The following is a 13,198-nucleotide window of genomic DNA, read 5'->3' as shown; positions in this document are numbered from 1 at the left end:
TAAGGCTTAGTACAGATTTTGTGTTTGTATGTATGCTTTGAAGTACTCCTTACCACTGAAAATTCATTATTTGCCACCAAGATACAACATGTGTGCAGTTATCTCCTATACGTATAAAAGGAACTAATAGGGTCGTAACTGGCAAACACTCTCTGCAAGTATCAGACATAATTATTATCATTTATGGGCTACTGGCCTTACTAATGACATACGGGTTGGCGATACAGCATGGAATGAGATCACTTGCTTCTCTCTTCAAAAAGATCTTTCACGGCATAAAACTCTTCTCCCTTACTTTGTAGAATATAAAGGTATCTTTCATTCTGGACTTCCTTTTCCTTTTGAGAATATTTGAAGCAATATGTAACACTGTAAATCATGAAAAAAAAATCTGTAGGATTTTGACAGGAGTAAAATCAGTAATGTAGTTGCAGGTGTACATCTGTAGATGATTACAGTATTATACTCATGTGGCGTATGGAATGTTTACCAGCCAGATGTTACAAAAATCTGAATGCAAAAGAATCTGTACCATGTGGAAAACACAGACAAGAAGGAAAACCGCATAGAATATACCAACAGAAGATGGAGAAGGGATTCTGGCATATTTGTGTCTCCGTGGCACCCCTTCCAGCAGCAGACGACCCTACCAACATCCTTAGTTTGGGTCTCATACTGATTAGTGCCATGTTAAATACATTGACTAAAGGTAGACATACACTCAGACAAACAATGGTATGGAAGATGGAAGTACTTTCCACAGTTCACCAACTGCCAAGTCTTCCATGCTCTTGTTTAATTCCACAATTACATTTTTGCTTTTTAGATCTAGCAGAGGAAAATACGAATGCAAATACAATCATATGCCCAATTGTACAACTACCGAGGTTTATTCAAAAAACAAAGGTCATATCTTTCAGCATTTAGCCCATCATGTTTTGCGTACTTCATGATACTATCACGCTATCAGTTACACCCTGCAGAGTTAAATATAGCCGGGAAAAGAACAGAGAAGAGGAGAATAAAATCAGAAAGAAGAAACAGGCCAACTGTGAATGCACCTGATGCTCTCAGTGGGAGCCAAGTCTGAAGGCTGTTCTAATATGAAACAAATGTCAACTTTTTCATAGAAGCATGAATCAAAATCAGCTAAGAAGCCTGAGAAAGAGAAACATTTGACAGTACTATACCGGTACAGTCAGTAGTAAGGACCTCTCCACCCACATCCACACAGCCAGCCCTTCATTCATATCCTCTCTCTTACTCCCACTCAGCCCCACAGGTAGCATTCGAAAAATATTCCAGGCATCCTGATGGACAAAAGACTTCATTTAATATGAAGGTTCCCACTGTATAGGAATAACACCTACTTAAGAAGTAGGTGTTCTAAGTTCTGCATCAAACTGCTGGGAAGATTACTCGGGTTTCTGCTGAGTTCATGAACTAGAAGAAAGCAAAAATTTTTTGCAACCTCCCATCAGCTGGAACCTTTGACATCCGAAGTCACTCAAACCTAACAGGATTTGGGGTCCTGAAGTCTTAGTTAACTGGTTCTCCACTCAACGTGGTCATTGCTCATAACTTTTCCAAGGTGTAACCAAACAGTACTGCCCTAGCTTTCAGTTACTTCATTCTCTCTACAGATTACACTGATAAAGCTGGCTGAATTGGCTGACTGGTGTTCTTATTTTCATTCCACATCCAATCTACAAATACGTATGTTCAAGAACAGCCGAGGCTTTAGCAGTAGATATCTGCTGACGTGGTGCAAGTTTGACAAATTAGCCTCACACACATCAGGCATGAGTATTATATTACTATTACATACTTGAAGTGTGCAGGCACCATAGAACCTACGGCATGAATCTGATTGCATTACTGCTGGATAAACACAGAATGGAAGAAGGTTTTGTGAAGAGAGGAGAAGCAATTCATGCTGCATATTTTAATTTTAAAGAAGCTTTACATAGGGTAACGTGGCTAGGCGAAACTACTCTGTGATGGGTGCAAAACCATTTGGTAAGTGTCCTTATGAGCAGCTATTAATGAAACACTGTCAGAGTGGAAGACTGCCAAATGAGGTTCCATCAGAGTCTGTTCTTAGTTTGGTTCTACTTACTTTTTCATTACTGACTAGGTCAACAGAAAAGAAAATATACTCATCCCATTTCAGATAAAAGTAAGGCACACTGCAAGCATTCAAGAAGAAAGAATTAAAATTCCAGAAGACTTTGGCAAATTGAAGAAATAGTCCAAAAATTAGAAATTATGACATGCAACAGGAACAAATGCAAGGTTCTACACTTAAAAAGAATCAAGTAAACAAATATGGGATGGGAAATAATGATGGCACTTCTTTAGAAAAGTACACAAGGGCTGTAACAAATCAGAAAAGCATATGAATCATCCACGTCATGCTGTTGTAAAAATGGAAAACATCTCACTGGGATGTAGAAACAGTAATACAGCTTAGGACACATAAAGTACTCTGCCAATACTCCATTTCAGCAAAGAGGTGAATCAGCTGGAGAAAGTCTAGAGAAGGGCAATAAAAATGATTCATAAAAAATAAGTCCCATAGCAAAAGACTGAAAAATTTGGAGCTACATGGCCTAGCAGGGCCCTAGAGGGTAGAAGAAGCATAATAGCACAATATTAATTGCATCAATAGCGTAATTCAAAGATGTAGAAAACTCTTTTTTAGTGTTTTCTCCATATCCATAGTGGATAAGGTGAAAAATTATGATCTTACATTGCAGAAAGAAAGCTTCAGGTTAGACTTGAGGAAAAATTTCTTAAGAGTAAGGATAATAAAGCGCTGCAATGGATTGCTTGGAAAGACTGTGAAGTCCACTTCACATGCAAAGGTGATGGACAACATAATCTTGACAAGATGCCTTCAAGCCCTATTTGTCTATAGCCTGTAACTATGTTCTTCCTTCAAAAATACATAAATATATACATGCATAATACAGAAAACAAAACATCTCAAAACTAAAAAGAAAGCATGGGAATTAAATGTTCATGGAAACATTTTGTCAAGTACCAAAACTTACATTACTTTTCCGGTTTTTATCCCTACTTTTCCAATTTTTATGCCTTTGAAGCCAAAACCATTCATAAAAGTGGGAAAAGAATATGGCCAAAATTGAGGGACTTCCTAAACACAGAACTACCTACTTTGCACAGTCCTCACAGTATAAAAAAATCAATTAGTTACAGCTGATTTGGACAGATTTGGTCTTCACCCTATAATGAAATCGTAAAAAGCCTCCCTTTTCTTTCTCTTTGAAGAAAAGTAACAGAAATGATCAAATTCAAATATGCATAACTTGTACTCATATACAGCAAATGAAGTGGCACTAATTATATGGTAGATGCCAAACTGCTAAGCTCTTGTGATTTTTGTAATGATACATTTCAGGAAACAACAGGACAGGCTGCATAATAATATCTGCAAGTAAAACATCAATGAATGTATACAATAAAATACTATAATTACATAGAAAAGATCTACTGCATTACTTACCTGTTAGCTACATACAAAGGCGCATCACCAAATGGAGATTTATAAAATATTGATAAACTTGCTGGATATTGCCCTATTTCTAACATTCCTAATTTGAGGAAGCTTATTTAACATTTTGTGGCATAACTGCTCTGTCTCACCCAATATTATAAAGTTTAGTAATCAGCTTTCAACTGATGTTCCATTTAAGCTCTGGCTGCTGCACTGAGATGTGCTTACGTCCTTGTTACCTATTTCTAGACAAAAACCATGTATCAATGACAATTCTATGTCTTTCACCAATCTCTGATCTTTAAAACGCAGCAGTTAGGAGGACATACCAATAAAGCATAGGACTGGGACCCAGGACATCAGAGTTTTAGCTCTGCTTTTTTAACCAGCTTTGCAGGCACCCTGGGACTTCACTTGTCTTCGCTGACCTCTCCTCATCACTAAACAAGTACTGGCCTCCTCTAATAAGCACTGTGAGCCTTGTTCACATCATCTACCTACCTAAGCTTGTCTAAGGCATTGCAACTACTTTTCCCCAGTGCCCAGACAGACAGCTAGAATAAGAGCATTCAATGCCCTAGTACGTACGACAACTAATTTTGCATGTCAAGATAAGAAGGGCAGCTTCAGTCTAAGGCATAATTCTTCTCGTAGTATACTTATCCCACGCTCCACTGCCAAACTATCTTGAACTAGACAACCTGTATGTGGATGTTTTTAGCTTCGAGCGTGAACTCAGCTCACGTTTAGCCAGGCATGACACAATGCCACTAACTTAGGAAGCTGAAGGTTGTGTGAAAGATCAGACAAGGTTGTCCTCTGACATCTACTGAAGACAAATTTTATATAAAAGATAGGTACCACCAGTGGTGCTAGTACAGCTAGCAGTACTGGTACAACCAGTAGACTTATGGACTCCAGGAAAAACAGAATGATATTTGAATGCTTTGTCCCTTTGTCATGAGGAAAAAAAAAAGCACACATACAGTAGTTTTTGTTCAGAAACTTTTTTGTATCACAGAGTACCTGATGTGATAGGATTGTGAGTCTATTTCTTGTAATCCTCTGGCTCAGTGTGTATATTCAGTAGCCTGGGAATCAAATTAAGTGATTTGGGCTGCAAAGGCTTTCAACATTCAAAAAAACTTTTGGATTGTAGTAATTCAGTTATTAAACCTTTTTATTACCTTCAAGTTCAGCCGGGGCCAGGATAACAGTCTATTGTCTGGAGCTCAATCCAGGAAAAATGAAAAAAAAGCTTACTGGAGCTGGACAGAAACATCAGAGAGAATATGGCCTGTAGGCATGCTTTCTCATTTGAAGGGACTTCCCTATCTGTGCTTATGAAAATGTACAGCTGCAGGCTCCTATCGGACCTTTGTCTGTGAAATGCATGTGAGATAACCACAAGGCTCTGACAGGGAAACTGCATATCTTCCATCTGGTTATGGATTTTGCTTCAGCATTTTTTTGCCACATTTTTGCTCAATGTTTGCTCTAAGCTCCTACTCAAGTTTCCCTGTGGGGATGACACCACATATTCCAGCTAGCAGAGAACGTATTCTCCTGCTGACTTGTGGTGTTTCTCACAGAACACACATCACACCTGTACTGCAAAATCTGCTCAACTCTCAATCATTTCGGGGGTTCTAGTTCTCACGTACACATTTTGCATCCAGATTGCTACAGATATATAAGCTCTCACTCTCTCTCCCCTTGCCCTTCAGTATCAAGGTGATTATCAAAGTAACTCAGGGTGTTTTTGAATAAGAACGACTATTAAAATTAGAAAAATTGGATGAATTATGAGAACCATTATATGCTCTAAAATGAATTATAAATAAAAGACAAAAATTAGTCATTATATTTGCATACTGGTGACAATTAACTGTTGCCTCTTCTTAAATAAAGACATTGTTTTAAAGTTATTTAAATCCTGGGAAGCCAGGCAGTGTAAAAACAGATTATAACTTTATCATTCCAAAGCAAACAGCACAGCTTCCCTTTCTGTTATGTGCTCTACTAAAGCAGAATACTGATTGCAACTGATATCTTTTCAGCACAGATACAAGCTATCTGTTCTGCTTATTTTATAAACATTTTTAAATGGATACTGAAATGGATTTTACCAGTGGGACAGACCTATCTCATTAAAGCCACTGTAGCCCAGCTCTTGCCTGCTTAGTCCCAGATCTTCAAGGTCCATGCATTTAAATCCAGGTGGGCACTGGTAACCTTCTTCTAGCTCTCTGGAACAGTGGGTGTCTGGGATAGCTAAATTATTCCAAGTTACATTCCTGTGAAAAAAATGAAATTAATGTGTTATACAAACTCAGTTAATAGCAAAACTTCGTGTAAGTGAGAGGACTAAGGCAAAAAGTACATCAGCTGTTACTCTCACTATTGTTCTTTGGAATACATTGTTTCCATTAGTTCTGAATTGATTATGATGCCCCAGGACATACAGAAGAGGCAATATATAGCCGCTGTGACTGCTCTTTAATGGCATTTGGACACTTAATGCTTCAGACTCCTTTGAAAATCCTGAGAGTGTGTCCAGCTGCAGTCAATACCTGTGACTTTGACTTCCACAGACATTACCTGAGGTAGCTCTGACACTCTTAACAGTATCGTTATGGATGACTCGCCAGCCACTCAAGTACACATTTAGCTTCTTATATGTTGGTTAGGCCAGGTTTCTACCACAGCTGCCTAAAATAGCTACCTTTCACAAGCACAGCCAAGGACTCAAATCACCACATTTTCAGAGTCACTCTCTGGGTACAGCTGTGGTTTCAGTTGCAACTTCTGGATAAGGCCAGTAACAGTCTAGTAAAAGAGGTGAAAAATTCTGAACAAGCTGGTTCAAACAGATTCATGTTGGTAAGTGTAACACTGAAAAACAGAAAGATCATGGGACAATGGGCAGCCCTGCCACCCAGTGTGCTGGCCAGAGAGAATCTCACCTCATTTTACTATTGCCAGAGGCTGGGCATCACTTGCTTTCCCAGCTCTTCTGGCACATGGGGTTATGCTGCTGGAGATGCTCTATCATGCTGCACCGCAACATGAACTCAGGTAACGCCAGCACTAAGGGACACAGGAGCTAACAGGCGAGACAGGACAAGTGTGTGGCTCCCCGTTCTGTTCAATATGTGCCTGTCAGCACGCACACATGACTATATATCAAAGTATCCTCACATTTTGGTAAGGAGGAGCTCAGGCAGTTAATTCCCCATAGGCACTTATGGCACACTGTTGACTACAGCAACACATAGTTCTTTGCCACGGAAGAGCCAGAATCAACAACTGGTCACCCCCATTTCCCAAGAAGTAGTTTAGTTAGACGTCACATTAGCAAAAAAATCCCTGTCCTGAACAGGTCCCTGTCAGGGTCTACAAAGCAACATAGCACAGTACCACAGTGCAGAAGTGAGTATTCGTGTTAGTTGTGCTATGAGTCAACTGGGTAAACCAAAGAGAAGAAAGGCGGCAATATGACACAGCTTCAACTCTGCCGAACAGGCACATAGCTGAGCCTGTTTCCACAGAATGGAAATTCTGATTTTCGGTTCAGTCCCAGTGGAATTTCACATTAGACTTGAAAAGTCAGTGAGCATCAGTTCTGGTATGAGAAAAAAAGCAATTCACAGTGGTTTTCCATTCATGTTCAGGCTGATTCCAACCTCCTGCAGAGACTTTTGATACAGGAACACCCAAAATGAACCACCCAAAGTTAAAAAAGAAAATCTTGCAGTATGCACACCCTTATCTTGAAGCCTCAGGATGAAGCTTAAAATTCATCATCTCTTTTTAATTAATCTTGTTTGTCCACAGAACAGGGGAAACTTTTCTGTCTTAGTGTAATTAGTACCTTATGGTTCTTCTGAAAGTCCCCTTCTTTTAATCTAACTCACAGACACACTTTGACAACTAAACTGAGTGAACAGAAGCTTTAATTACTTTATTTTTCTTGCTTTTATGCATTGCACGCAATAGCAAAAGATTACTCTAAATTTGTCAGCGTGAAACTGAAGCTTCCTACACAATTTTTCTAAGGCAACTGCAAATGCAGAGAAATAACTGTAGCTGTACTCACCCTGTAGCCATTTCTGTATGACACCCAGTGAGCCAAACATATCTTCATGCACGCACACACAAGCACATACAGCTTTAGCTAAAGTTTTATAGAGTATCCTGACAATTTTACTATGTGCATAAGTAGAAAGGTGGATAGATATACAAGCATATTTGTAGTTATTTAACTTTTTGCAAACATGGTCAGCATACATCACTCAAGGATTTAAAAATTCATTCAAACGCTTCAGATTTACAATACTGCTGCATAAAAGCCATTATGTTATAAAGATTATCATAAGACAATATTTTATGAATATTTTCAGGAATGCAAATTAATTCATTGGCACAAGCAGATTTAGTGCCCAGGCTACTGGGAGCTAATGAATTTTTACATTATGGTTTGCATTAGAAAATCCTTCAGATCCAAGAGTCTGGTGGTGTAAGGGCATATTATTAAAAGCATTGCTGGCTCAATCATTACAATGCAAAACATTCATTTTAAGAGCTTCATTTAAACCTAGGTCATTTGTATATCATATCAAATCTCTGTCTGAAGAAAAAAAAGCTGTCTCCAGGCACAGAGTATCATTTTTGCCAAAAGGGAAGACTCTCTACTTATAGTACCTGTACCCATACAGGTATAGACTTTTTTGGACCAATCTCATTAGGCAGTTTGTGTTCTGCTTCAGAATAGTGAATTGATACAGTCAGGAAAATCTAGCCTAGTAATGGCTAGAATATCACCAGTTATTTCCAATATAACATGATTTAAAATGTTTTACTGCTTCATATGCCAGCAGGCCAGACATATTCAACAATGACTAAGCACTAGTATGCAGATTCAGCACATAACTAATTTTAACCTTCTCAAAAGTTCTATTAGGCAATGAGCTTAAATATCCTGCTGAATAGAGGCCTTGATAAACATACGATTGCTACTCTGACATGTTTTTAACTGCCTGAAGAATATTCTGACCACATACATACCTACATATGTACATAACAAGAAAAACATGAATTGATGTGTCTCAACAGCACGTGTGCCTCTTTGCTACGGCATCTGTAGCACGACAGGTCTTTCAACCACCATAGTCATCTTAACATAATCTCTTCTCTCTGAGCACTGTCTCTTTATCAGGACTGCTCTTTAAGGCGAGCTTTTGACCTTAGTATTTACCAATTTAAGAGTCGAATTCCCTGAGGTAGTTCCTAACTTATTTGACCTATTTTCCATTAACCAGACTTTCCCTGCCAAGAACAGAAATGGAGTACAAATAGGGTTCTTTTGTTCTGGCATTCTATTAATTTTTAAAGATATCACCAAAAAGTCATTGGAAATTACCAACCTACTCCTGTAGTTCCCAGATCCATAAAATTACGGGAAAAATTTAGAAGGAAATGTATTGATAAGATATAAAGAAATTACTGAATTAGGAAAAGAAGTCAACAATGAAACACAAATTAGCTGGTGCTGAATTATTTTCTACATTAGTACAGAAGAATTTTATGTCTCTCCCCATGCCAAAACGAAGCTCTGCAAGGCTGCTTGCTAAAGAATTACTATCTAGGTAAAAAAAAAACATAGCAGGCATAAAAAATGGCTGACAGATAATGAAGTAAGTAAGTAGCAACTGTACAGCTTCCAAGTAGGGAGCAATACATTAACTGGGATCTCAGAGGAACTGGCACTGGGATCTGTGCTATCCATTTTCGTTAATGACCTGCGGGACAGTGTGAACTCCACTTCATCAAAATCACACAAACCATATGCTGAAGGATGACAAATACCTAAGAGAACAGAGAAAGACTTCAGAGTTTCGAAGAGCTTAAAGGCTACCCTCAATAATTGTGATTTAATATCAACTACTGAATTCAGAAAGTGATAGAATCTAAATGCAAAATGGAGACTGCTGTATAGAAAGCATTAATACAGAAATAGGCTTGATTCAGATGATTGATAAAGATAGAATTTTCCTTAAGATATCAAGAATTCACAGATTCAGCACCCTTTGATGTTACTTGAATTTAGATGTCTAACTTTGAGCACTCAGTTTTGAAAAATTTCTTCAATTCCTATACATTTTTCTAAAGATCACTTCTTGTTTTGCAGTATTGGCAGAGCACAAACAAAACCACCAAGCCACTGCAAAGAGCACAGAAACGAGAGAAATAAACCCAAATCGAACACTGAAGTTCAGACCTTCATTACCTTAGCAGGAAGTTCTCGAAGTCTGGAATAAATTGGTTCTGGGCCAGGATTACTCAACACACATTTTCTGATGAATTAATACTGTGGCTCTACATTGACTTCAGACACATCATCTCATTATTAATATTGCTATCTTATTTTAAATAGATAAATGGTATCCAATTCATTTGTCTGCATTCTTAAAAGTGAACTCATTACTTCTGTGCAACCTTGCACTATTTTGGACAATCATTGCAGATTATGAACATATTTTCAAGCCTTAATTTCTGTATTACACTAGTATTTTATGAAATGAGATGTCATTTACAAGCTAGATTCATAGTGGGAAAGCAAGGCTAGCTGTGTGACGAGCATCCTGATTTTAACAATATTTTTGGAGATTTCTTTGAAGAACAAAATATACATTTAATATATCTATAAACTGGCAGACTAATAATTGAACCTCTCAGATCAGAGATCTGATATACACAGGGTGGCAAATACTAATTTCACAGTCAGCCTTTCCAATACATTTAATTGTACAAAAGAATACATTTCACACCAGCTACAGAATAAGCTCTATTTAGTCGCAGACACTTTGCATTCTAGATTTAATGCTCCCTTCCTACAATTGAGTCTATGCAAAAGGGGTTCAATTTGGACTTCAACTTGAGGTTCAATTTGGCTATCCTCAGTTAGATTGTTAGTGCCATTTGGGGTGCCTGAGGATAACCCACTTAACCTCTAGCTGCTGATTTAGGAAGTCACAGGTCTCTGTAGTTCCTGTGTCATAACTGAAAGTTTTGGATACGTTAGGTTATTTCAAGTAGCACTCAATCCCTACATGGATACCCACATCAATTCCTTCAAGTCAAAAAATGATGGTTCATATGGCCAGTAAAGTACATGATCTGCTCCATAATTTGCTTTCCACCTGCACCACCCTCCAATTTTAGAGCAGAGAACCTTGTTTTCTAGTCAAAAGACCTTCCTTAAAAAGGTAAACTACCATAATGCAAAATGCAAAAGAAAAAAAAACCCAAACAAAAAATAGAATCAAACAAAAACAAAAAACCCACCCACCTCCTGCTTTATCCGTAATTAATGGTTGTAATCTTATACCCATATGAATCAGGAAACCTGAGATTAGGTTTGTGTAACAACATTATGCCAGTAACGTTGTGCACAAGGATGCTTACAGTACGTCCTGTTAAAAGCTCAGGTAGGTCAAGTCCATCACTACACAGCTGCTGTTATCACTAGGTAGTTAAAAAATATTTTTTTTATATTTCAAGTCTTGCCTTCTTTTCAGAGCCACTGGGAATTTAAGAGCTTAGAAGGAAAAGTGTTTCCCCCTTTAGCTGGGTTCTCATGAAAAACAAAAGGGAGGAGGGATAAAAGTCTATTTGTTGCTTGGTGACCATGAAAAAAATCTAAGTACCTAGAGAGATTTCCTTTTGTTTGCCTTTTTAAATATGACTTTTTCCCAAATTCATATATTAAATCTTACTGCACTAACCCCACCAATTCCATTTTCTCCACTGGGAAACTCTGAACATACAACTGCTATTAATGGATGGTTGCTAAACTACTTCCTTAGACTAATGCTCTTTTTACAGAAAGACTAACAATAACACCAGTAGTCCCTGGGAATTGTTCGAATAATAACACCATGATATGGTCATTAGAATTTTTTTTACGAACTTTGTTTCTATCATGAAGGCTTCTTTGTAATAATTTTCATAATTATTATTGCGTTATGACCTCTGCTTAACACAGAAGATGTCCATATCTAAATTAGTGCTACTGATATTTCTAAAATTTGCAGCAGTAATTTATCATCACTATTGGGCATATGTTTTCAGAGAGTACTTGCTATCAGCTGACTCTCCTGTCACCAAAGCCAGAGAGATATATATAACCATGAACTTCAACAGAAGACAGCCATATAATAATTGAATTGTCTTGACAATCTCTTTCACCAGATCTTCCCATTTATGTGGGAAAAGCTTGCCACTTAGAACAATGCTACTGCTGAAGTCATTACATGTTCTAGACAATACAATAACAGGATCATCCACAATCACTGATGACCTCATCAATGTGTGTAAGTATCTGAAGGGAGGGTGTCAAGAGGATGGGGCCAGACTCTTCTCCGTGGTGCCCAGCGACAGGACAAGAGGCAACGAGCATGAACTGAAACACAGGCAGTTCCATCTGAACCTGAGGAAAAACTTCTTCACTGTGAGGGTGACTGAGCACTGGAACAGGTTGCCCAGAGAGGTGGTGGAGTCTCCTTCGCTGGAGATATTCAAAACCCGTCTGGATGTGATCCTGGGCAATGTGCTCTAGATGACCCTGCTTGAATAGGGGGCTTCTACTAGATGATCTCCATGGGTCCCTTCCAACCTCAGCCTTTCTGTGATTCTATGATAGTTGAAGAAATTTCAGAGAATACCTCTCTGGCTTATGGATTACAATTATTTCTAAGTACAATCTTTTCTCTGATGTTTTATCGTCTTAGCATTCTCACGGATCATTTTTTAATGTTTTGATTTACTTTTTGACAAACCGGGGTCTAAAGTCATCATGGACCACATTTAGAGAAGTAATTTCCTGTTTTTAGTCAAATAACAAAATCTGTTTTATCTTTTAAACTGTAAGTGTGAAAACATCATCCATATTTAATGTTTCTCATAATTATATATGTAATTATAACTATAAAGCTTTCAAAGCTTTCTGGCAACAGATTGTCTCTGCTGTCTATTTATTATTATTATTAAAAGATGAAGATAGGGCATGCTTCAAGGACTCACGACTTTAGGGACACTACAAACACAACGCTTAAGCTTTGGCAACATTCCTTATTTTACATTTTAACTTGGCAAACATAGATTTTACTACTCAAGAATTAGTAGCTGAGAAGGATATTAGGCAACATCTGCTAGGGATAATTATATTCAAATTAACAGGCCCAAATAACTGAGGGCATCTCTCATCTCTTCTATTAATTTTTAATACATTTTGGAATAGCAGGGAAATTCCAGAAGAATGCTAATGTGCCATTATTTTAAAAGGCAAACAGCATGATTGGTTAGCCTGACATCAACCCAGACAAAAGAATGAGAGTGCTAACACAAAGTCTAATTGATAAACAATAAAGACCATGAACAGAATTGATGGCAGTCATTGTGAATTTACAGAAAATAATTTTCATTATACTAACAAGATTTTGACATGATTTCAAATTTGTCTACAGAAACTTCCTATCTTAGCGTTTGTAAGGCAATTCAGTCAGTAACATATGGCTGACTAAAAAGTTGGCACTACATAATATCAATAAAACACATGCTAAATGGGTTGAAAATGAGATTGATTCACATCTCAAAAATACTTGCCAATAAAATGAC

The 13,198-nt window shown here is 37.7% G+C and overlaps 1 protein-coding gene across 6 annotated transcripts in view; it reads right to left on the bottom strand.

Annotated features, from left to right (window-relative positions):
* NALCN (sodium leak channel, non-selective) overlaps positions 1-13,198 on the bottom strand; it is a 241,937-nt gene that overhangs the window by 181,711 nt on the left and 47,028 nt on the right. For 5 of the 6 annotated variants that reach the window (XM_068927818.1, XM_068927834.1, XM_068927848.1 and 2 more), the window contains one exon: positions 5,663-5,817. In XM_068927818.1, coding sequence (XP_068783919.1) covers positions 5,663-5,817 — 155 coding nt within the window. Of the gene's footprint in view, positions 1-5,662; positions 5,818-13,198 lie in introns of those variants that run through there. The other variant, XM_068927859.1, reaches the window with a different exon arrangement.

The sequence above is a fragment of the Struthio camelus genome, chromosome 1, assembly GCF_040807025.1.
Source record: "Struthio camelus isolate bStrCam1 chromosome 1, bStrCam1.hap1, whole genome shotgun sequence".
Lineage (NCBI taxonomy): Eukaryota > Metazoa > Chordata > Aves > Struthioniformes > Struthionidae > Struthio > Struthio camelus.
This window is presented reverse-complemented; position numbering and strand designations above follow the sequence as displayed.